The 25,664-nt window shown below is 37.1% G+C and overlaps 1 protein-coding gene across 1 annotated transcript in view; it reads left to right on the top strand.

The window, feature by feature from the left end:
- The window catches only part of LOC146002350 (serine/threonine-protein phosphatase alpha-2 isoform-like), a 40,926-nt gene extending 15,609 nt beyond the window's left edge, over positions 1–25,317 (top strand). Inside the window, exons 3-7 of the mRNA XM_083140079.1 lie at positions 3,969–4,199; positions 6,306–6,520; positions 21,337–21,450; positions 23,191–23,334; positions 24,732–25,317. Coding sequence (XP_082996205.1) covers positions 3,969–4,199; positions 6,306–6,520; positions 21,337–21,450; positions 23,191–23,334; positions 24,732–24,794 — 767 coding nt within the window. The 3' untranslated portion in view covers positions 24,795–25,317. The remainder of the gene's footprint in view (positions 1–3,968; positions 4,200–6,305; positions 6,521–21,336; positions 21,451–23,190; positions 23,335–24,731) is intronic.
- Positions 25,318–25,664: the final 347 nt, after the last annotated feature.

The following is a 25,664-nucleotide window of genomic DNA, read 5'->3' as shown; positions in this document are numbered from 1 at the left end:
CAAAGGACTCTGACACCAATCAGCACGAAAAGGAAGAAGAAAGGAATAAAATGTTGGATAAAACAAAGATAATAGTGGATAATAGAAATGTACATTTATGATCTTGTCTTGCATAACATTTTACACAAATCCACGACACACATTTCTAAGACTTTCTATTATAATCAATGATTCACAACCAATCGCACATATTCTCTGGAACTGTATCATGCAGAAGCTTTATCTGAAAAATTAATCCTTAGCTAATTGATGCAGACTGGGAAAACAAACTATAATCCACATTGTCCTTATTTGCAGTTCAAAAGTGCATACGCCTGCTATCATACACGTAATTTCGATTAGTTACGGAAGTGAAAAAAAAACGTTTACTTTTTAACATTTGGTTTTGATTGATCGATTCGGTTTATTGTGCTTAGCATTCCTGCCACTGGGTTGCAATAATCAATCACATTGACTCTCAATGATGTTACGACCCAGAAGTTTCGTCACTGTACATAAAAGGAAGAACGGCGTCGAGAGTTGATGAGGATGGACAGCTGCCCACCTAAAATTACCCCACCTCAAGCATTAGTCCACCCTCATCAAATTCAAGAAATCAACCGTATACTTCAAGGAATATACTTTCATTAAAACGTACATTTACTTAGGACTTGAAGCATATTATTCTTTCTGAATTGTCAATAGTACGTAGAAGTGTTCATAAATTCTGATTCCACAAACTTCTGCGTTCAGTGCTTTGATGGGTCAAGCTGCGGAAATCATATCGAATGATTGACTTGGGTTATTTTACTTTGCTTTTCTTCCACTTTCGGCTAATCGCGAAGATGAGGTTGAGTGATGATTAGACCTCGTAGTTTAGGTTTTTAACCTGTTTTTTTTTTCCCTTTACAGGTATGTAATAAATAATGAGTTATGTCAGCGTTTCGTTAAGAAACGAAACAACTGATGATGTTTTATAGTGCCTAAAAAAAATATTTTGCTTGTTAGAACCTATTTTATGTTTATGCGCCTAAATCAAGACTTTCTTTAGATTTTTGTGTATTTTTAAAGATTTTACAGGATTTTTATGTCATACAGAGGCATTTACTTTGTTTGGTCGCGAAACAATTCAATAACGAACGTGTTTCAAACGTACTCTCTGTCGATTTCCCTTCCTCCAAGTGGATGATGATTTTTCAAAGCTCTAAACAAAGCAAAATATCCGGTGCCACAGTTACCTGTACAATCCAAGGTGGTCTGATCTGTGTGGTCTTGCTCACATTCGCGTCACTTCGGTGCTTTGTGGCATTCAAGCCTTGCAAACTAACATTTCAGCATTGAAGTTTACACCACTGACTATGTTTTTGTTCATCATATAAGATGATCCTCACAGACAAAATTGAGGAGTTTGACTGTGGATAACATGAAAAAAATATTGTTGCCTAACTATACGGCGAAGAGTCGATTTTAATAGCAAATTTCCTATGGTAAGTTCTGCCATTGCCTTAGGGTTAGGCAACACACATAACGCTATGCAAGATAGTGCGTATTTCAGGATATAGGTGTCCCATTTTCATTGCCGGTGACTATACCTAATCAGCATTTTTCAGGAATTTTGAACTATTTTAAGTTTCTTTGAACCTACTTCACGATTTTTCGAGCTTACTTATGATTTTTAGAACCTATTTTAGGATTTTTGGAACCTATTTTAGGATTTTTAGAACCTATTTTAGGATTTTTGGAACCTATTTTAGGGTTCCTCGAACCTTTTTTATGATTTTAGAGCCTATTTTAGGATTTTTAGAACCTATTTTAGGATTTTTGGAACCTATTTTAGGATTTTTGGAACCTTTTTTAGGATTTTAGAGCCTATTTTAGGATTTTAGAGCCTATTTTAGGATTTTTAGAGCCTATTTTAGGATTTTAGAGCCTTTTTTAGGATTTTTAGAACCTATTTTAGGATTTTTGGAACCTATTTTAGGATTTTTGGAACCTTTTTAGGATTTTAGAGCCTATTTTAGGATTTTTAGAGCCTATTTTTGGATTTTAGAGCCTATTTTAGGATTTTTGGAACCTATTTTAGGATTTTTGGAACTTTTTTTTAGGATTTTAGAGCCTACTTTGGGATTTTTAGAGCCTATTTTAGGATTTTTGGAACCTATTTTAGGATTTTTGGAACCTTTTTTTAGGATTTAGAGCCTATTTTAGGATTTTTAGAGCCTATTTTAGGATTTTTGAACCTTTTTTAGGATTTTAGAGCCTATTTTAGGATTTTAGAGCCTATTTTAGGATTTTTAGAACCTATTTTAGGATTTTTGGAACCTTTTTTAGGATTTTTGGAACCTTTTTTAGGATTTTAGAGCCTATTTTAGGATTTTTAGAGCCTATTTTAGGAACCTAAAAGCACACTTTTTAGAACCTAAGAATCAGAGGTCTAGAGATGAAATGAAATCGTTCACGGATACTCACAAGGAACACCCTTCCCCAGGACGGAAAGAAGAAAAGTAATAAGTAGAGCCCGGAAGTTCAGGCATTTATTTTCGTTAAAATAGGCAGACAAAAAGGCATTTATAATGTGCAAAATAGGCACTAAAATGAAAAAAAGGCAAAATAAACCGAAAAAAAGGCACATTTGGAAGTCGCTTACTTTTATATATAATTTCTGGCAATATGGGATTGCATTGCATTGCATTGGGAAGAGCATTTCAATTTTCTCCGTCTTGATTGCACATAACTACAAAGTGTTTTTTAAAGTTCTCAACATTCATTGATAGTCGTCTGTCAGAGAGAATGTTTTTCATAATAGAAAATGATCTTTCTGCTTCGACAGAAGTTATTGGAGCTTACATAAAACAAGCTAATGTAGCTGGACTCATTTCGGTAACAGCATTTTCACCTTTTAGAATATCACAAATTGTTTTCAATTGTTTCAAGTCCTCATTTGCACTCACTACCCGTTTGCACTTTTCCGCAACAGCTGACCCCTTTTCTCCTGGCACTTCCATCATCTGCTGCATAGATTCCTCGAAGATTTTCATGGATGCTACAAGAGTCTCACCTCTTTTTTCTAGTTTTGTAATTGTCTCTGGCAATGCACCATAATGTGCAAAAATAAACGACAGTTCATTCTTCAGTTCTGAATAGCACAGGAGTTTTTACTTGACGAATTGAAGCCTCTTCATTTTCTGGAAGAACATCGATCACCTCACTGATTTTTTCAAGGTTGTTAGCATAATATATAGCTGCTGATATCCAGGTTCCCCATCTTGTCAAGACAGTTTGCGGAGGTAAACTAAGCTCAGGCGCAACTTCCTGAAATTTTCGGGTTCGAGAAGGAGATTTCAGAAATATCTTCTTTGTGTTCGAAATCAACCTCTCCACACCAGCAGTCAATCATGCACTAGGAAATGTTAACCGAAAGGCAATATCCTAACTCAGCATGAAATACTTTTTTCTCACACTTTTCTCCTTCAGCAATGATGAAACATGCGGGAGTTCAATATTGCTTAAATAAGGCGAAAATTATTCACATAATAAACGGAAGAAAAATAAATGCCAACATTTTTTTTAAAAAAATAGTCAAATTTCATTGAAAAAGGCAAAAAAAAGCATTATAATTAAAAATAGTTAGTGGGGTCCAAAATAGGCAAAATAAAAAGGCTTCTAAAACATTCGAAACAACATAAGAAACGTATATCCGGAAAAAAATTATCAATATATGCAGTAGATAAAAAGAGGCATTTTGCCAAACTTCCGGGCTCTAGTAATAAGTAACCAAAATGCTAAGTAATACATACAATATACCAAATTTATCAATCAAAACCAAATATGAATAAGTAAACGATTGTTTTTACTTCCATAACAAATTTGAGCCAATACTGTTATTTATATTCTTAAGTGTATTGAGCAATCATAAGATTAACATGAACATCACGCTTGGATACAGATTAGATTTGACTCTGTATAATCTATGCGTCTGTTACTTCCAGGAGACGTCCATGGCCAGTATCATGATCTCCTGCGCCTCTTCGAACTCACGGGGTTTCCCCCGGAGAAGAACTACCTCTTCCTGGGGGACTACGTGGACAGAGGGAAGCAGTCGCTGGAGACCATCTGCCTCCTCTTCGCCTACAAGATAAAGTACCCCGAGAACTTCTTCCTTCTGAGAGGAAACCATGAGTGCGCCAGCATCAGCCGGATGTATGGCTTCTACGACGAATGTGGGTGCATTCACATATCTAAATATTTAAAGAAGGTGTTAGATATGTAAATATTTATGTGTATGTAGTTAATTTAATCAAAATATGGAATTAAATATGGATTTACATATAGTGAAAAATGGCAATTTTCGTTAAGCAATTGGCTCATGTAGGTAAATAAAATGAAATTAAGCTTACATTACATTATTTGTCATGCACAATTCAAATACAAAATCTGCCTTATTTTCTGTTACAAAAACAAAGGATTATTATTTTTTCTTTTTAGTGTTCTGAAATTCATAGTTATTGCATTTTGTTATTAACATCCCGTTATAGAAAATACTTTAGAACTCCTAACGCCAATGAAGATGTGCTCATTTCCCCCATCCCCTCCAAGACCCATGACGCACTCCCCCCCAAGAAAGTAGAAGATTTGCCCCCCCCCCCCGGTTATGCCGAATTAATTACTCAAATTATTTTTGTCACAAAATTTGCGGAAAAATATAATACCAGAGGTGCAACCACGAATTTTTGTCTGTGGGGTGGTGGGGCAAGTACCAGGATAAACGTACCAAGAACACTAATAATAACATTAATAATGGCTTTATTACTACTACTACGTTATTATCCTCATAAATTACGCAAAAAGAGGGTAGAAGTGTGTGCTAAAGCATTTGATTGGAAAAAACGATTTGAAATATTTTTCAACACAGTCAATTTCACATTAACTAATAATGGAAATCAAGCACACAAACTGTGTTTTTGAATGGCAGAAAATGAATGATAAATTGCATTCCGAAGATACATGCGTAACTTTCATGTACAGTGGAATTCACTAGTATTACCCTGCAAATTGTCCATGACTATTTTCATTAATTATTCTCTTACACAGTATGCGTTTTTGAGCGATGGATTTTTATGTATGCTGGTACAGAAGTTGTCAACAGCTTGTTTTGAGTTTTCTTTTAATTCTTGAAGCTCTTATTGGGTCAAATAAAGTTCACGAACATGGTGATGGACAATTTGCAAGATAATACTAGTGGATCCCACTGTACAACATATGTTTCACATATGCAACATGGAGCGACATAAAATAAGAAAATACAAATGCAACTAGCTAACACTAAATTGTATATATTCAAAGCATATTCAATACAAATATACAGTACAAAACATATTATTGAAATACATTACATTAGAGAAAAGAAGTATAGTGCGAGCGAAGCGAGCAAGAAAATTTTTAGATCCAATTTTTGCAATTGAAAACAATATTGATTTAATAGAGCGCAAATAATTTCACTGGACGCCATGGCATTCTCTCTTTTGCAACTTTTTTTCCATTTAGATCATTCGACGTCCATGGCCGACTACCGCCGCCCCTAGCTACAGCTCTGAACATGACGAAAACGAGAAAAGCAGATAATGCGAGCGAAGCAAGCAAGAAAATTTTACAAAATGAATTTTTATTTACATAAAATTTGAAATCGGAGGGGTAATTGCTCGTCTGTGCCCCCTGCAGGAGCCCTTGGCCGTCAATGTTTGTCCAACCTGACCCCCTGTAGTTGCGTCACTGTATAATACGGACATGCTTAAGCAATATATGTTTACTTTAGATACTTTAGGCCCAGTGCCATTGTTGGTCAACCTTATTCTGCACAGTTTGTCTGCTCGACTAACTTTGTATCTATTACTGCTAATACCACATCCCCCTCCATCAAAACCGATTCTAAAGGCATAAGAAGTGGTATTTCGTTTCAACCCTATCTCCTCGATCACCCATAGGTAGGTAGAAAAACTATACATAAGAACCAAATCTAATATTCAATAACAATTCAATCAAACAATACGATCCTCCCCTATTTTTGTGTGAAGATATATAGAATTGGTATAAAATTTTGTCCCCCATAAAAATTCCCATGACGCAGGCGCGTCATGAAACATCCCGGTGGGCACCTCTGCGCCAATGGTAATGAAATGTCTTCAAAAATATGAAGGGGCAGTCGATATTGTTAGGCTTCCCTGACCTGAATTTATAACATGATTTTGCGATCAATATCAGACACTTTCCGAAAGGGTTTAGCTTTATCCATGAAATAACACTAATGGTATTTTTTATATTGTGACCAGGCAAACGTCGATACAACATAAAGTTGTGGAAGACCTTCATCGACTGCTTCAACTGCCTGCCAGTGGCCGCCATCATCGACGACAAGATCTTCTGCTGCCACGGAGGGTTGAGCCCTGACCTCGACAGCATGGAGCAGATCAGGAGGATCCTGCGGCCAACGGACATCCCGATTACTGGCCTGCTCTGCGATATACTCTGGTCAGATCCCGATAAAGTATGTACCACAGCTTGAAAGTGTTATTTCTCCTTTGGTATACACAAAACTCATAATCTGTCAATTGACACAAATATGTCGACTCCCAAGGACGTATTTAGGGAGGGGATCCGGAGGCCCCACCAAAAAAACTTACCAATTACAAAAATTATATATTGAAAATATACATTGCTTAATATTTTTTTTGTACAATCGAGGGATAATTATTTCCACCGAACTTATTTGCTTTATTTAACATTAATTTGATGTTTGTCTATCTAAACAAAAGCTAACGTAGTACAATGAATCTTTTGTTGCATAATTATTTTATTTGCAGACTATACTATTCTACCGGACTGGCAAAGACATATTTCTGTTGTCAACGCGGGAAATTTGTTTCTAACATGAGACGTTGATAACAAATTCACAAGTGTTTCTCGAAATGTTACCAACATTTGTTGGTAACATGTGTTAGCAACCTGGGTGTAAACGAGGCTATAGAGTGTTTCTTTACCTTGAAGCAGAACAGCTCGAAGCCTTCGCGCAAGTGAATATAGCCCCAACACGACATTCCACAACAGCAGCTACAATTTTACGTCGTTAGGTTGGGAGTGTTAGGTTTGGAGCTGATAGCAGTTTCCGACGTGCTCTTTCACTATTTTAGTGTGCATACAAACGGTTTTTACTGATAACAACCTGTGAAAGTACTCCGAGATGGCAGGTTTCTGATTACGCGGCCCATGCCTTTGGATCAATTTTCCGCGCGATGGAACAGGTTTTGATTCATGTAAAACATCGAAGTCTGTCGATAAAAAAATCAACACAATTCTCGAGCTGATACAGAAAGTGAATAATCAGAAAGCTTCCATGTTCGCCATATCATCACGACAGGGACTGGAGTAAGGTGGCAAGGCGTGACCATCGCAAGATTTGCCAAGGCTCAATCTTTCAACTGGGGTAGATTGAACATTTCTTCGAGATAAACGATATGGTCGTTGCCTCTCTAAATTTAAAAGCTCACTGCAACACCATACATCAGTGATTCTCAATCTCCGTGACAACGCGGCCCGTAAATTCAGTTTCTAAAACGATCCCCCTCCCCCATACCCACCGATATCAACAACTGCACTCCACTATAAAAAATATGCAACTGATTTGTCACCAAAAGTGGTGCAACACCGTGATTGGTGTAGCACCTAATCGAGTGTTAAAGGCAATCATACTTGGTGTGGTATGACGTCAAATGGTGTAACAGGACACCAAAGATGGTGGTAAACAACGCCAGTTCCTCATTAACACCAAAAGGGGTATTCTGTTAACACCATTTTTGGTGGAACTTAGATGCATATTTTTAGTGTACCTATTATTTTACGTTTATATACAGTAAAACCTCGTTAATCCGGATCCCGATAAGCCTGACTTCGCTTAATCCGGACAGGCAAAAGGCAACGAAAAGCAGAATGCAAGGTTTTAAATGTGGCTAGAAGTCAACAAGAGAACTTCCCAAAGAAAAGGCAATCAACCACTGATGAAATTTTGTTTCCCGCAGACTTTGCACTGTACTGTATAGTGTATTTAGGCCTATGCCCTTTAAATACACCATAATCAACGTGTTTTGTTGCTATAAACGGAGTTTTAATGCACTTTCTACTGTTCTTTTAGGTTATTTCAGTTAATCCGAACTTTCGTTAAACCGGTTAACTTATCCCCCCATAAATCCGGATTAACGAGGTTTTACTGTATTAATAAATATCTACCACTGATTGAAATCAAATATTAATCTATAAATTACGGCATAATCATAAAGAGTAGTGCTTCGATTATGTCTAGGCTCATTTACATGGGCGTACATAAGGGGAGGGTTTAACGAGTCCAAATCCTTTCCATTGGTTTAGTAAGCATTTTGCACCAATTGCATAATCAAATAAACAAAAGTTCAAAATTAGTCAAGAACTCTTGAAATTTATGTAGTTATCAAGTAGGTTTTGATTTTTTTAAAAAAGGTTAATTGTAACATAAATGTACTAAAAACAATATTGTTAAGATTAATGCAAGTAACATACATTAAGCCAATATTTACATACAAATTGTTTAGAAAACTGTTATCATTTATAATTAAATGCGATTATTTATAACGAAAACCTGGGAACGGATTTATATGTAAATACATAGCCTATTTATGTATGAAGCTGAAATCAGTTGTATATTTCATTATCTTTCCACATCCTGGAATGTAGACTCGAAAAATTCAGTTTTTATTTTTCATGTTTGTACAGTCAACGGAAAACATAATGGTAGTCAAATTGTCCATCGTTATTTTCATGACTTTTTATTCTACATCCTGTATTGTTTTAAGCAATGAAATTATGTCACTGTCCGCATTTGTCGTGAAATCTTTCCCTCTGCTTATTGACGTCTAGCTACCGTGCGTCCATTTCGATCTTCAGCCGAGAGATCGGGAGAAGCGTGGCGGGCGGCGCTGACGGAGATGCCGACATTTGCGGCCTGTAATGCCCGCTTATTTTTATGGACATATGCAGACATTTATATAAATATTGCAAAACGAGCACTAACCTGTGTTATAATTTATCATCTGTAATTCATCCAAGTTCTGCCCTTATATACACAAAAAAATACGCTTTAGAAACGATGTTAAGAGCCACAGATAATATAACATTTTAATCATAATTTTGACCAGTAACGTCCTGCGTAAGTTTATATCCTTGAAAGAGTTTTGTGGCGATGGGAATCGTTTGGAGGTTTCGAATGTGCAACACTGTATCAAGATTACGCTGCAGACGAAACCGTTAAAAGTGAATGGTTTTCGTAAGCTTCCTTGCAATCTCCGAGCTCGAGTTTTTTTTTTGTTCCTTCGCGACTAGATGAAGACAGAGCTGTGAATATAGTGGCGAGCAATGTAAACCAAGAGCGTGTTAATTTCGTACTGTGCGCAAGAGTGTTATTCTTGGTTACTTGCAGTTACTTGTTTGTGTTATTGCAGTGTGTATGTGTGTTGTGTCAGTTAGACGATTGGAATGCCAGCCGCAAGGTTCACGTTAGAACAAAGATTTATTATGTATGACACGTACATGAAAACAGACTCGTGTCGAGACGTGTGTAGGCAATTTGTACAGAAATTCCCAGGCGTTTCAACTCCACATAGAGATACGGTTAGACATCTTGTCCTTAAATTACGAGAAACTGGATCGTTAAATTTTAAAACACCTAAGCAAAAACGACGGATTCTAACCGAAGCAAAACTCGATGATATTGGCGCAGCGTTAGAACGTTCTCCAAACAAACCTCTACGCCGTGTTTCACAAGAGGTGGGCGTGTCAAAATCACAGCACATACAGCCACTAAGCTACTAAAATTAAAACCGTAATCTTATAACACAGGTTAGTGCTCGTTTTGCAATATTTATATAAATGTCTGCATACGTCCATAAAAATAAGCGGGCATTACAGGCCGCAAATGTCGGCATCTCCGTCAGCGCCGCCCGCCACGCTTCTCCCAGTCTCTCGGCTGAAGATCGAAATGGACGCACTGTATATTGATTGATTGATTGATTGATTGATTTAGTTTATTTTACTTCGCGTTTTGTGCCTCTTGGCTAATTTGCGAAGATGAGGATGAGTGATGAAAGGATGAAATTGATGAATGGACATTCACAAACAACCAAGCCCGACCAGGATTCGAACCCGGGACCCTTGCACTGTATATTTCAATTCATTATCATATTGTGCGATACAGACCCAATGAAAATGGTGATGGACAATTTGCCTACAGTTTCTTTTGCCGTTTGGTGTAAATATATTAGGTTTTGGCTCATATTTTACACATTTGAGTTATTTTTACATATTATTTCCATATTTCAGAACATATGCTCTATATACACGCTCACGCAATAACTACATATCCCCGTGTGACGGAAAGAGTTGGACAAATGTCTTGCGAATAACTGAGAAGCTGACAAATTTCGAAGCGGCGTTAAACAAACGAAAGTTTATACGACCTAAATTAAGTTGTTTTCTGTCATCTGAACAATAATGTTTTCTTTTCACCTCCCAACTGTTTGCTTTTGCTATTGTAAAACATTTGAAATTCTGTTTATTTACAATTGTTGTCAACAATAGAGAATGAGTGCTCAATCAACGGCTCCTGATTGTTACAAACGTTATTTTGGCAACGTTGGAATAGAGTTCCAATTCGAGCAGTCCATTGCTAACCCAGCAGCAGCGCCAGATGTAATGATTTTGTTGCACACGCTTTTGTGGATTCGGTTTTAGTCAGGGGGTGCTCGTTCGGCGGCGCAGATCGTATGCGCAGTTGTCCGTGGATGCATGACGTCACCATCGAAACACTCGGCACGGAAAAGGCTGGTTCCTTATGCAAATATTGAGAAATTTGACAACGAATATCTTCTAAAATATAGTAGCAAGGGAAAAGTTACAACTTTTACTGTTAAGATTCATCCTTTCTAATCAATTTATCACAAAGTTGATTCAAATGTGTAAAATGGTTTTCAAGAAATCGTGTTACGAAGGAACCCCTGTTTTGTTCTCTCCAGCCTTCCAATGTAAGGGAGTTTTAACTTAAGGGCGTTGGATTTCTTTTTGCTCTATGTTTTGAAATAAGATTATTTTGTTCTTGTCAACTGAAATCATGCCTAAATGCTATGGAAAGCTGTGAAAACTAATGGAAGAAATCTAAAATATCACAGCTTGATTGATATAAAAAAATGCGAGATTGCCCATTTTTGTGAAAAAGGCATTGTGCGAGATCTAAAAGCAGAACTTTATAATATTGTATGTAAATGTAAGGGTGTAATAAACGTGACTGCTTCCCAGGCACGTATCCACGGGGGGGGAGCTTATGGGGCTCAACCCCCCCCCGAAAGTTTTCGGTTTACACTAGATAAAATGAGATTTTTTGTTTCTTGTGGTGTCAAATAAAATAATGTGACCTTAATTTAAGGAGAGAAATAATTATCGAGACAAGACGGAGAATATTCTATAACCCTGTTGTTGTTAACAGCTCGTATCCAAGGTGGGAATCAGGAAGCTCAAGCCCCCCTTCAGAAAATTTTCAGTTTACGCTAGATAAAATTAGGTTTTTGGCTTCTTGAATAATATGGTGATAATTTGAGAGAGATAATTATCTAGGCAAGACGGAGAATGTTCTATAAGCCTGTTATTGTTAATAGCGCGTATCCAAGGTAGGGATCAGGTGGTTCGAGCCCCCCCCCACTCCCCAAGGAAATTTTTCAGTTTACACTGACAAAATTAGGTTTTTGACTTCTTGAATAATGTAACGATAATTTAAGGAGAGGAATAATTATCGAGGCAAGACGGAGAATGTTCTACGGACCCTGTTATTGTTTATAGCGCGTATCCAAGGTGGGGATCGTAACTCTTGGACTCCCCCCACCAGGACAGTTTTCATTTTACACTAGATAAAATTAGGTTGTTGTCTTCTTGAATAATGAGACGATAATTTTAGGAGAGAAATACTTATCAAGGCAAGACGGAGAATGTTCTATAACCCTGTAGTTGATAATATTGCACGTAAACTTTTCTTACGCTTTCGGTGTTGTCGTAGCGAACTTGAATACTATGTAGAAGAGACTTGTCAGCATTTGGAAGCTGCACAACAAAGGTAGCGCCGCAGGTAGGGCGATTCGGATTCATTGAAATTTTTTAATCTCTGGAAAGCGCGAGAGGGAACGTTCTTGAAAAAGAGAAGGATTCGAACTACTGGCAATATTTACGAATCGTGATATCTGCGAAACGTTCTAGAATATAATGAGGATATTAATACGCGACTTCAATTTCCCGGTTGATCTGTACAACAGAATAAGTGGAGACTTCAGAGGTAAGTATGACAATTCATACAGTCGATTAGTGATCAGTCAGTGTCCATTGGTTGCTTTATAAAATCTAGTGATTCGAAAATGAAATGGACTAAGTACCGTAAAGTAACGAAGTCTACCACTAGTTCCAGTTCGGTCCCAAAGCTAAAAATATTGACGACAGCGGAACTTCGAGTAGTGCTACGCGTAGTTCGGGTCGAAAGACGAAGAGATCGAAGCTCTCTCTCTCTAAAGTGTATCGGGATGGGCATTGGAGCGATTTATTAAAAAAGAAATAAGCTGCACAGATCAACTGAAAATCAAAGTTTTGAGTGATGATTTGGTTGTGTGAGGACCAAATTTTGTGTATGCAGTCCGAGAATTTCATGGCATAAAAAAATACTTTTGTTTAAGGCTACTGGGTTCGACACACACTCAACAGACAATTTTGGACACTTGCGAGTGCTTAGGCATGAATATGAACAATTTGGTGGGTTTCGGCTTTTATAAGAGCTGCAAACATGGGAGGACAAGACACATTAGTGGTGTTCAGGCTCGAATGAGAGAGAAATATTCGTGAACTGTTTGATTTCAGTTCCCAGCACACAGTTTGAATCTTGCGTTGTCGAGTGGATTGTGCATTCCGTGCATGTGTAACACCTTCGTAAAAACACTTCTGGTACATAGATGTTTTGATGCCTGATGAGAAGAAATGGACAAACATACATACTGAGATGGTTCCGGCACACGATATTAATGCATGGAAACAGAGGAGTTGAGTGGTAGAAAATGTCCCGATTTCACAGTGACGACGATTTAGGAGATAGTTGCTCCCCATTCTTTTGCCTCCACACTATCACACTATGGCCTCTTAATGCTTGTCTCCTTGTCCACCCCCCCCCCACACACACACACATTTTGGAACCCAATTGCCACCACTGGCCGTAAACATACAATTGTGATACCCCTTTAAAAAATGGTGTTCAGCCGTCGCCCCGAAAGGAATTCCTGGATACGTGCCTGCTGCTTCCCGTAAAATATCACTGCACTCTCCACGTTCTTCTTCTTCTGTCCTTTCTTTGGCGCCGCAACACGTTGTTTTTTTATATATATTTGTCACATATTTGTTTTAATTAGTATTCTGCTCGTTCCGCCACCTGAACGCAGCAGCTACGGCTCAAAGGGCAGTGTAGTTACTCCGGAAGAAGGCTCGGAAATGGCAGGCTTCAGAAGTTAACTCATCCAAATTAAATTAAACAGGTATGTGCTCTCTCTAAATTTAAATCATAGTTCACAAATAATTTGATTATAAGTTTTAAAAGTATCTGTTTATTTAATAGCGTATTAATTGGTGCATTCTTCTCCAGCATAGCCATAGGCAGTGACCACACTACGGGGGGGGGGGGGGGGGCAGGAACGCCCCCCAATTCTCGTTCGACAATTTCTCTCTCTCTCTCTTATCTGTCCCCAGTAAAACGACAAAATAAATAAATGAATGAATGCTCTTTTAGCCAAAATATGCATTTTTGTGTCGTATGTAACGGAATAATAAAAATGATTGCCCCGGGAAAATATGATTTACCCCGTCATCTTTACTATTGCGCTGTTACTAGCTACAACATATTTTGATTTCTATTGTTCCCACATATTTATTTTAATTTTAGTATTGTGAATCATATTCCACTGTGTTACCTCAAGTAGCCCCCCCCCCCCCCCTCCGCGCACACATACGACTTCAGATGTAAGTTTTAGACTAAGCCTGTCAAATATCTTTGTATTCGTGAGCCATTTAAAAAAAATCATTTCGCCCCTTCTTCTGGACTATTTCATAGGAATGTTTTTCCACTGGAAGCCCCTTTGCAGATCGAGATCCGGGGCTATAGCCTTCCCAAGCCAGCGTCCCCTCCAAATACTCTCTTGGCCTCATGAAAGACAAATGTATGTATTTCTACGAAATATTAATTTGACTTGGCAGTTTCTCTTTCCGAACAGGAATAAGTTTTAAATTTTAATAGCTTATAAATTTACACTAACAATTTTGAGTAAAGGTTTTGCGTAACCCTAAAAGTACATTTAGAGACTGCAAGGTCAACTCTCGATATTTCAGATATATTAATAATTTTCATCACAATGTCTTGTAATAATTATTTGTTACTTCAATAACTTCCTCGCAAATGTTTCTCGCATATTAAAACATAGATGACAATTTCTGTTTATTTCCTTGTAATGCTGACCTCCGTGGCGAAGTGGTTAGCACAACGCTTTACGATGCCAAGGGACCCCAGGTTCGAATCCCCGCCCGGGCATGGGTCTTTCCTTTCTTCAATTTCATCATATCATCACGCATCCTCATCTTTGCGATTAGCCATATGTGACAGATAAGCGAAGTAAAATAAACTAAGTCTATTAATCAATTATGTTTTAAACTCTTTAATTCTTCTTTAGCATGCCACGTTTTTGTTAAAATTATATTACGATTTGTAAAATGACGAAATTCTAAAGGAGAACACGCAACTTTCTTTGTAGCGCATCGGTCAGAAAGTTTCAGGAATATGGATTTTCAAAATACATTTTTTCACATGTACTTTTCCCCCTTTTAAAAGTAGCGCGTTTTCAATTATGTTACTAATCAGTAAAAGGATGCCTCAATACCATCTTGGAGGATGACAATTATTATTTCCCCCCCCTAAAAGTAATAATATACTTTCGCTCTCTGAATCTCCCATATAAATGCTAGGGGCCGTCTGCTTCAGCCGAGCTCACTGCTTCTCCGGTGACGTCACGCGTTCGTGCAAGATCGGCAATCTTCGGATGGCTTTACCTAATCTCTATATTCCTTGGGTTTTAGTTTATCTTGAAGACAGTCACGGTGGTAGTTACAATGTCGAGATAGTATTTTATATAACTCGCGTAGCATCTTATATTATAAAAGTTTTACAATTTTAAGTCCATATTTAACTCCATATTTTGGTGAAGATAACTAAATATGTGTTAACCCTCTAGTACTTGCGCGGGTGACCATTGTCACCCAGCCCATTTGTTTTTGTTACCGCCAAGCAGTGTGATGGAAGGGAGTGATAGGGGCTTCAGTACCTTCCCCCTACATTTCCAGCTACCTGACTAGTGTGAGTTGGTATGTTGTAGTGAGGAGTGGCCCGTGTTATTGCGCTTGAAAGTCAGTTGGGTGACACTTGTCCCCCGCGCGATTAACGGCGTTATGAATGCACCAAAGCGTCCACGACTCTGTAATAACTATCTTATTTTGGACGTATTGCTTGGTGAGAGTTCCGATGAGGATGATGTTGTGGAGAATGATAGTGACGTTGGTGGAGATGACCATTTAGATGTCCAGGACGATCTCTTTGACACAGAAGAAGCAGATGAGCCACAAACGGACCAAGTGAAAAATGCCGAAAATGACCTGCCGCCAAATGCGGAAGAAGAATCCAGTGATGAAGAGGACATCCCATTTGCAAATTTATACATTTTAAGAGACCAGTTTAAGAATGTAATGAAGTGGAAGAACTATCCTCTCAGCCCAGAAATGTACGAACCATAGCTGACAACATTATTTTGCGGCTCCCAGAACCAACTAGACAGGGTAGGGAAGCACGCAGTGCACTTGATTGCTTTGTACTTTTTAACGTTATTGGAACTATAGTTACATCAACCAACATTTATATTCACCATATAAAGGAGCATTTTAGCCGAGAGCGGGACGCCAAACACACGAATGTTGTTGAAATTCGTGCTTTCATAGGCATTTTGCTACTAATTGGCTGTTTTGGCAGTAAAAGGAAAAAACTAAGCAATGTGGGACAACTCTGCAGGGACTGGTGTGGATGGAAGTCTGTTATCTTGTTAGTGAGAATAGATTTCATTTCCTCATGCGATGTCTTCGTTTTGATGACATCGGAGATCGTCAGCAGCGAAGACAAATTGATCGGCTTGCGCCTATCAGAGAAGTCCTAGAACTTGTATGGCAAAACTTGTGGTCAACACCTCAATCATTTACAAGTTCGACAAAGCTGCAGCTAAACCACCTGCAAGACGAGAATTCCTGAAAGGTTTGGCGTTGGAACTCATAAAACCTCTGATTGATAGTCTAATCCAGCTTCCTTTCATCCCTGCACATCTGAAGAGAAGAGGAAATGCCCTTCTTGTAATCGAAGAAACTCTTCAGCCTGAGCGCAGACAACAAGGTAACAGTAGAGGTCGCTGCTATCTGTGTGGGAGGGCGAGAGACAAAGCAACCAGAAAACATTGTGAAAAATGTGGACGTCATATCTGCAGTGATCATTCATCAATTCTTTGTCATTGAAATTTTCAACCTACAATATGCATAAAAAATGATTACGAGTAACAAACATTGTTGTGACTATACTCTTTTTATATGTAAAATGCAGGGTACGCTTTAGCGATTTATTTTGCCCTGTAATAAAGGCCAAATTATGTTAATATATGTGTTTATGGATTCTCAATAAAGCAGTCTTTCAGATGAGCAAGGAAATTTACAATGTTACCCTGCATTAAAAAAAGTTACGGTAGCCTAAAGTTTAAGATATTTTTTCCATGAAAAATTTTTGTTAAAGAACGATTTGGTATTTTTTTTCTTTACAACACCTGTTTCGTACAAAAATAATTCAAAAAATATTTTAAGTGTCCCTAGAATAGACTGTAAATATAACAAAACAAAAAAATCCACCATACTATAATTAGTCTTTTCGAAATAAATAAAATACCTGATGGGTGACAACTGTCACCCGCGCGAGTATCCGTGTTACGGGATGCCGCGCGAGTACTCGAGGGTTAACACATTTAACACATTTTTACTACATATAAATCCGCTCCCTGACAATAATTGTTAAAATTGTATTATCCTTGACTAACTAACTCTCCATCCTTCTTAAACCCGAAGGTTCATGGCTGCAGCAACACAGGCCTTCCATCTGTCCCTATCCTGAGCAAGATCTATATACTCTTTTCCATCCCTACCAATTTCCTTAGGACCATCTCAACATTATCTTCGTCTTGGCCTTACTACAGGTCTCTTACCATCAGGTTTCCCTACAAGAATCCTATAAACTCCTTTCCTCTCCTATTCGTGCCACATGGCCTGCCCACCTAAGTCTTCTCGATTTAATCATTCTAATATCTGGACATGAATACAAATTATGTAACCTTCTCCACTCACCTGTCTCCTCATCCCCTTTACGCCCAAAATTTATTGTATTATCTTTGGGTTTCTGTAAATTGAACCCACCCATTACTTATGTACATCTACACTATATAAATATTTTTAATGAAAATTGCTACGAAAACAAAATGAAAATTCCACGAGAATCTCTATCGGTCCGGTATACTTGAAGCTATGGCCCAATACCGGCCCGCGGTCAGGCGGTGGAGAAACATTGCCGTCTACGTTACGACGACAAAAGATTGATTGATTGATTAATTTGTTGGTTTAAGTTCACTTTATGCACATTAAGGCTAATCGGGACTGAACTTACAGTTTAAAGTGGAATCCGAACAGCTATGTTCCTCCTCCGGGTATCGAACCCGGGACCCCTTGATTACAAAGCAACGACGCTACCACTTCGGACGACAAAAGACAGAGACACATTATCCTTTATAGGCAAGCACGTATTTAGAAATTTATTTCGGGGGAAGGGGTCCGAACCAAATGTCTCAGAAATAATTATATTATTATGTATATTAAATTAAAAATAATAATAATATATATTAAATTAATATTGTATTGTACATTAATAGGTAAAAAACTGTGTAAGAATAGACATAAAATCATGTATTCATTATCTGGCGTGTAGTTAAGATGGCTAAGATTTGTATAAAAGCAACTGCTCTGCCGAGGAAATCAGTGACAAATAGATAAAGATTTGAATATTTATTAAATAACAAGAAAGAATGTTAGATCCAGTTGACGAAAATTAAAGTCACAGATTAATATCTTTGGTACTGTCATTCAAAGTTCGGCTGAAATAAATAACCCTGGATTATGCAGCAAATGCTGAACAAGTATATTTTCATTGTTTAATGTTAGTAGTTGGTGAGTCTATCGTTTGGAGGGGGTGTTTAGCCTTGGGTTTCGCCCCTATAAATATGTCCTTGACAGTGCGGTAGGATAGTTTAGTGTGAAGTGTCTCCAATAATAATTATGTTATTGTTATGCAACAAAGAGTCATTGTACACCCAACGGCAAAAGAAACAGTAAGCGAATTGTCCATCACAATTTTCATTCGGTCTGTATTGCACAATATGATGATAATGAATTGAAATAAAGACGTCAATAAGCAGAGGGCGATGCCTGTTTAGCACCAGCATAATATTAATCCTTAAAACAACACAGGATGTAGAATAAAACGTAATGAAAATAACGATGGACAATTCGCCTACCATTATCTTTGCCGTTGACTGTACTAAGTCAGCTTTAGTTTAGACACATCAAATTAATATTATATAAAGGAATTATAAAAACCAAATATTTACTGCCTTCAAATAAATTGAAACAAATAACCCTCGATTATACAACAAATGACGCATATTTTCATTAATTTTTGTATAATGTTAGTCTTTCGGGGGGAGAACCAGATCCCTCTGAACCCCCCTAAGTAGGTCCTTGTTGATAGGATATCCCAAACGATGAGAATTATGAAATTTGATTAACTTGTATTCTTTCTGTACTTAAATATAACAAATTGGCATGCACGAATTATTAAGTAAAATAAGCCTACTTCAATTAAAACGTCTTACCTTGTACAGAAGCTGGAGCCTTCTTGTTTTCGTGGCGAATTTGAGAATGATTGTGAGGTAGAAATTCTGCCGTTTTTCCTGTAGACTCAAGTGTAAGCGAACCAGAAGCGATTTCCAATAGTAAATGCAATTCTTCACTGCTAATAATACTAACTTAACACACTTCCTGAATGATGTAACACGTATAAGTGCACCGTAAACAGCCACTAACGAGTCTGGACAGATACACGAGAAACACACCGACGTATTCATGTTTTGGTACACAGCGCCAAACATAACCACGTTCTCTCCATTGTTTCGCGTGGCGTCACTGCAGCGTTCAACCAAACGCTACCGTTCATGTAGACAGGCACTCAACTCTGCAATGGCTTTGCCCAGCTGACAGCGTAGAGGTAAGATTGGGCATGAGTAGTAGTATTGGGCTCTTATTACGAAGCACCAAGCTTGTAGCGATTCCCTTGCGTATATCTACGTAGATGTTTCATGCTGCCACTCGACTAATTTAGCACAGTTTGTTATAAAGAGATTTTTATTTTTATACAGAAGAATTAATTGAAGTTAATGCTGCATAACATAATAACTAGGGCTAGGTTTTTGATGACCTTAAAATTGCCAAAAAATGACCTTTAAAAATGCATTTATGACCTAATACATGCAAGAAAATGCCCTATAAACTTAAAAGAAATGACCTAAAAATTCTGAAAGATTTGTAAAACAAATTTATAAACTACCAAGAGAAATTCAAATTACAAATTAACGTTACAGTATCTAATCACATGTTAATTGCGTATAGTACTACAAGTAAGAAAGTTCACTTTTTGTCATCTCGGACAAGAGAGGTTTGTACACGGAAAAATTACTCTCGATTTCCACCGACACAAGAGGAGCGTACTTGAAATGAACAATAGCACTTGCTGTTAATTCACTTTAAATTGCATGGAGTGCAAATTGCTTCCCTGACAAAATGTCCGATACAGAGCACAAATCTTTTTACCGCTTGTTTTTAACAATAATCCGTCTGATGGAGGGGGAAATCACATTGTTTGGACTGAATTGTTATACAACAGCTTGTGTCAACAATACTGCACAGAATTTCTTTGTTTCTTCAAACACAGCCGTTCAGAACTGCGCTGAAAGCAATGAGACGAGAGTCGGGAAACTCTCTCCTTCAAAGGGTTACATATGCATGTAAAATGCCCCTTCTTTCACCAAAATGTAGAAAAATTCTTAACATGACTTTTAAAAGGTCGAAAAATTACTCAAACGGTTTAAAAAATGGCCTTTACTCCAAAAAGAGTCAAAAAATGCAAAAAATGCCCTAACAAAGGCATCCAAATAATTCACTTACGTGTAAAACACATTTCTATCTACTTATTTGCATCAAAATCCTAGCACTAGTAATAAGTATATTGCAAAATCATGTAAAAATTTAAGCTGAGAGATTAATCTTATTTTGATGTTATTATCTACAGTAGGATCCATACGTATTACCGTGAAATTGGCCATGACTATTTTCATTAAATTTTCTCTTACATCCTGTGTGTTTTTAAGCGATGGATTAGGGTGACCTTCATGTAGTACACCTAATTGTCAACTTCACTTCGACGTAGTACACCCAGGACTGCATTTTGTAGACGAACGAGGCTCTGGCGACTGGTACTATGGCCAGTAAAATTTTGTATGTTGTCCTGTTTTTTGTCCTTGTGTGTGCTGAGGGCCCTTTACAGCCTCAGCTTTTATCCAAAGTCAGAATGTTTTATTATTTTAGTTACACAACACTGCAATATGATATTTTAGTTATGGTAAGGGGCTGGACCTGAACCTCGTATAATGTGACGGGTGCAAAATAGCCTAAGTGCTAACGTACCCAAAATTTCTAATTCAAATTTAAGCGATGGATTTTTATGTACGCGGGTGCAGAAGTTGTCAACAGCTTGTTTTGAGTTTTCTTTTAGTTCTTGAAGCTCTTATTGGGTGCACGAACATGGTGATGGACAATTTGCACGGTAATATTCATGGATCCCACTGCACGTATTAAATACACGTGCACATTATGTAGGTATTAAATAAACGTGTTTTATTTACAGTGATTTAAATCAGTGATTTTTTTAAAAAAACAAAAAAACGCTTGATTTAAATCGCGATTCAAATCAACCCACCTTGTATGCTACTGATTGTTTCCACTTTTGGAATAACTTTCGGTGTCTTCTTTCAGGAAACGCAAGGCTGGGGAGAGAACGACAGAGGCGTCTCCTACACGTTCGGAGCAGACGTCGTCACCAAGTTCATGCAGAAGCACAATTTTGACTTGATATGCAGAGGACACTGGGTAATCTTTGTTCATATACAGATCCTCCACTTGTAGAACCAGTGACACCGAATTTTGTGACAATGTAGAGGTCCAGATTTCCGATTTGTCAACCACGAATTTTTGTACCAGGATAAACGTACCAATAATAATAATGACATTAATATTATTATTATTATTAGTAACTACTACTACTATTAATTTATCCTCATAAATTACGCATAAAAGGGGTAGAAGTTGGTGCTAATGCATTTGTTTGGAACCAATGATTTGAAATATTTTTTCAACATTAGCTAATAATGGAAAACAAGCACAAAAACTGTATTTTTGAATGGCGGAAAATGAATGATAAATGCATTTAGAAGATAATTTTTCTTTTTTCTTGTACATATAACATTTATCACTTTCATGTACAAGATATGTTTTACACATATGCAACACGGAGCGACATAAAATAAGAAAATACATATGGAAAATGCTGACACTAAATTGTGTACGTATTCAAAGTTTATTCAGTACATATATACAACACATATTTTATAAATACATTACATAAAATAATCATAATGCCAGCGAAGCGAGCAAGACAATTTTTAGATCCTATTCTTGCAACTGAAAACTATATTGATTTAATAGGGCGCAAATATTTTCACGGGGCACCATGCCATTCTGTCTTTTACAACTTTTTTCATTTAGATCGCTCGGCTCTGAACTTGACGATACTAAGAGCAGGCAAGTCGAGCGAAGCGAGCAAGTAAATTTTACGAAATGCATTTTTATTTGCATAAAATTTGAAATCGAGGTGGGCAATTGCTCTTCTGTGCCCAGCTGCAGGTGCCTTGGCCGTCAACGTTTGTCCTCCTTGCACCCCCCACATAGAATTGACTTCCGTTGAAGGTTGGGGTGGGGGGCAATGGCAGAAGTAAATTATTGTTTGTACAGTAATAGTTTCAGTTTATGTGAGAACGTTTATACTGCTCTCCTGAAAAATCGAAATATTTGAGATACGACGCTGTGTAAAGAGGTCGATGCTTTAACAATCCTGGCACAAGATGGGAGGAATAATTAGACTGTTTTATGCAAGGGTTGGTTTTGCCCTGAATGTTTCGGATATTTCGGTTGAAACCAAAATTGTCCGAGTGTGTGTTTGTAAACCTGGCAATGGTGTAACCACCTATCGGTTAATGTAATGAATTTCAATCTTTTCAAGACCTTTCTTTGTGTATTAATAATACGTAGATAACGCATATTTTTAAATGATAATGCAATTATTTTATAAGTATATTTTTAACATTCTGCACTGTACGTTTTGTTATGTCTAGTAGATGTTTCATACTATTTAGAAGAAAAAAAATAATTTACTTCTCCTTCAACAATATACTTATTATTTCAACTGTTTGATTGCTATTTTATTGAATGTAAATCGGGTATCTTTGATTTGGCCAACTCTTTCGACAATATGAATATTTATGCAATAAAAGCACTCATCATTTCTTGTTTTTCGAGAAGCTAAATATTTTATTTCTTGAATACTGAGACTCAATCCGTTTAGTTATAGCCAATGCGTACGTCTATTCAAATGTTCTTGAATTTTCACATTAGCTTAATTTAGAATTACACTAAATAATTTATAAATAAATAATAAATATTTACTCCTACGAGATTGCCTATATGCTAATAAAATATGGCAGGAACACAAATATTTATATTAAAGTGAAGCGCAGATCAAATGATTACACTTACTTTCAAATATTATTTTAGGTTTGTGAAGATGGCTATGAATTCTTTGCCAAACGCCAGCTGGTTACTATATTCTCTGCCCCTAACTACTGCGGGGAGTTTGACAACGCGGCAGCCATGATGTGCATAGACGAGAATTTGATGTGTTCATTCAAAATTCTTAAGGTAAGGATCTTAATGTACAATAGTGTTTGCCTCACTTACTCCAAACCACTGGATCTAGAAACCTGAACGTGTATGAGGGTCTTCTTCGTATGACGTAAGCACACACTGAGGAGGTGCTTTCCTCTAAGGGGAAAGAAGCAGTGGCCCTAGGCTATGTAGGAAGAAAACTCTAACTGCCGCGTGAACACCATGTGCAAGTGGTTATACTCACCCCCTTCGCTCGTTCTGGGCATCTTCAAGAAAGTCATGTTAACATGCCAACGGCAGATAGGTTGCAAACTCCTAAGAAATCAGGCTGTCAATCCTGGAAGTAAGTGTTTTAAACTTTTTTGACTTCTTGATACGTTCACAGTCCAAACGTCTGTATCTAGCTAGAAGCATGAAAATACTTCCATTATAAATAAATTCCTCTAATTAGGCAGAATGGTATTGAAAACGGGATTGGAGCTGATGATTTTGGGTCAAATCTGCATTCAAGCAGATTTATTGTTATTACTGTAATTAGTAGAAACCAATGAATTAATCTTGCACGAATATTCTGATAATAAATTACCAAACAGTGTCAAGCTTATCTGAGACACATGAAAAATGCGCCATTGGCATGAATAGTTCATGATAATCATTCATAATTTACATCTTGCAAATGTGAATAACTGTATTATGATTGTGTTTTTCTAAACGGACTAATGGACACGCATATTTTCTTATGAATGCTATTTCTGCTCCGCTGTCTATTATTTTTAACTAATGCTTTACCATTATGTGTGACTTCTTCATTAAATTTTTACATCATAACTTGAAATTGACAATTTGGTTTTGGGTGATTCATTTCGACAGAAATAGACATCGATATGCAACAAGGTGGCATTTCCAATCTGAACCTTTTTAATATTTTTCTCATTGTATTTGGCTTGATGAATAGAAATATTCCATCTTCATCCTTTTCAATTTATAATCCCAAATAATGCTTCATTTCCCCTAAATTCTTAAGTTGAAATGTTTTGGACAAAACTTTCTCAATATCTGCAATTGAAGATTCATTTTTACTTACAATCATCAACATAAACGAATACAACATCTAGTGTTTGTAATTTTGAAATTCTGCTACAAATTCTGCAACAAACTTGCTATTTTCATACGTGCACTCACCTCAAGACGTACTCTGGCAGTTTGTTTCTTTGTACAGCATATTTTCAGAAGATACAATTCAATCTACAGCTGTATCAATCTATGTGTAAAACACAACTCATTACTAACTTCCTTGCCCCTGTACTAAGTGTGTTTACTTCTGTTAGTCAAAATAAAAATAAGTATACAAATTGGAAAATCATTTTGACTACATATGTTTATTTGCAATCTCCACATGGAATTATTATTTCTTTTTTTTTACTTTACAGTCGGCTCATAAAATTCAGAAGCAACTTTACAAACAGAGTGGAAAGGCTTACTTCAAGAAGTGATCAGCCATGAAAAAATGATAGGGAGAACTGTACGGTTTTTAAGGAACATTTCGTATTCGCCATTTTTGTGGTGAACTTTCTTCAGTGCTCTAGTAGTACCTGCAGCATTTATGGTGCTAGGAATGAAGGTGTGATAATGTGAACCTGTGATAATATGTAATGATACTTCTACACTCACAGACACTTCTGAGTTGTAACAATCCCATTGAAAGTCAATACAATCTTTACAACCCAGAAGTGTCCGTGACTGTACAGTGAAATTAGAAGATTCTAAGGTATCAATTTTGTCTTTTGAACATAAGACGAAATTCATATTGGTTTATTTCTCTTAATTTTATTTGCGGCCTGTATGTGGACATTGTAATTTCTTCCAGTTGCATTTCAATTGATTTTGTAGCTTCCTTCATGTCATCACATATTGGCTGATAGTAATGCATTCTGTGATTTTAATGTGATATATGAAAACCAGATTTAAAACGGAAGTATCCACTTTTTGTATATCAATGGGAAATAAACCCATAACTAAGCACTTTGTTAGTTGTTAATACAGAAGTATTAATGCTTTTTTAATTTTTTGTAAAATGACATACTTTAGTGTAGCAATCCATACGTTTTTGGTGTATCAAATACATGATGGATTTAGTTTTGTGCGTGTTGGAGGTAATGGAACGTATCACCAGCGCCACTAGTGACGCTTATCGTGAACTACGAGAGCGCTGAATTCTACAGTCGCCATCTATTCAGAATAAAGCTGAACTATCAGCACTATAGCGCTAACTAGCGAGGAAATCAATAACTTGGTGCTCGCCCAACTTTTGCAGTGAGAATGATTAACATCACACAATAGATTAACGTACAAGATAACATACT

The sequence above is a fragment of the Lepisma saccharinum genome, chromosome 18 (genome assembly GCF_977018435.1).
Source record: "Lepisma saccharinum chromosome 18, izLepSacc3.1, whole genome shotgun sequence".
NCBI lineage: Eukaryota > Metazoa > Arthropoda > Insecta > Zygentoma > Lepismatidae > Lepisma > Lepisma saccharinum.
This window is presented reverse-complemented; position numbering and strand designations above follow the sequence as displayed.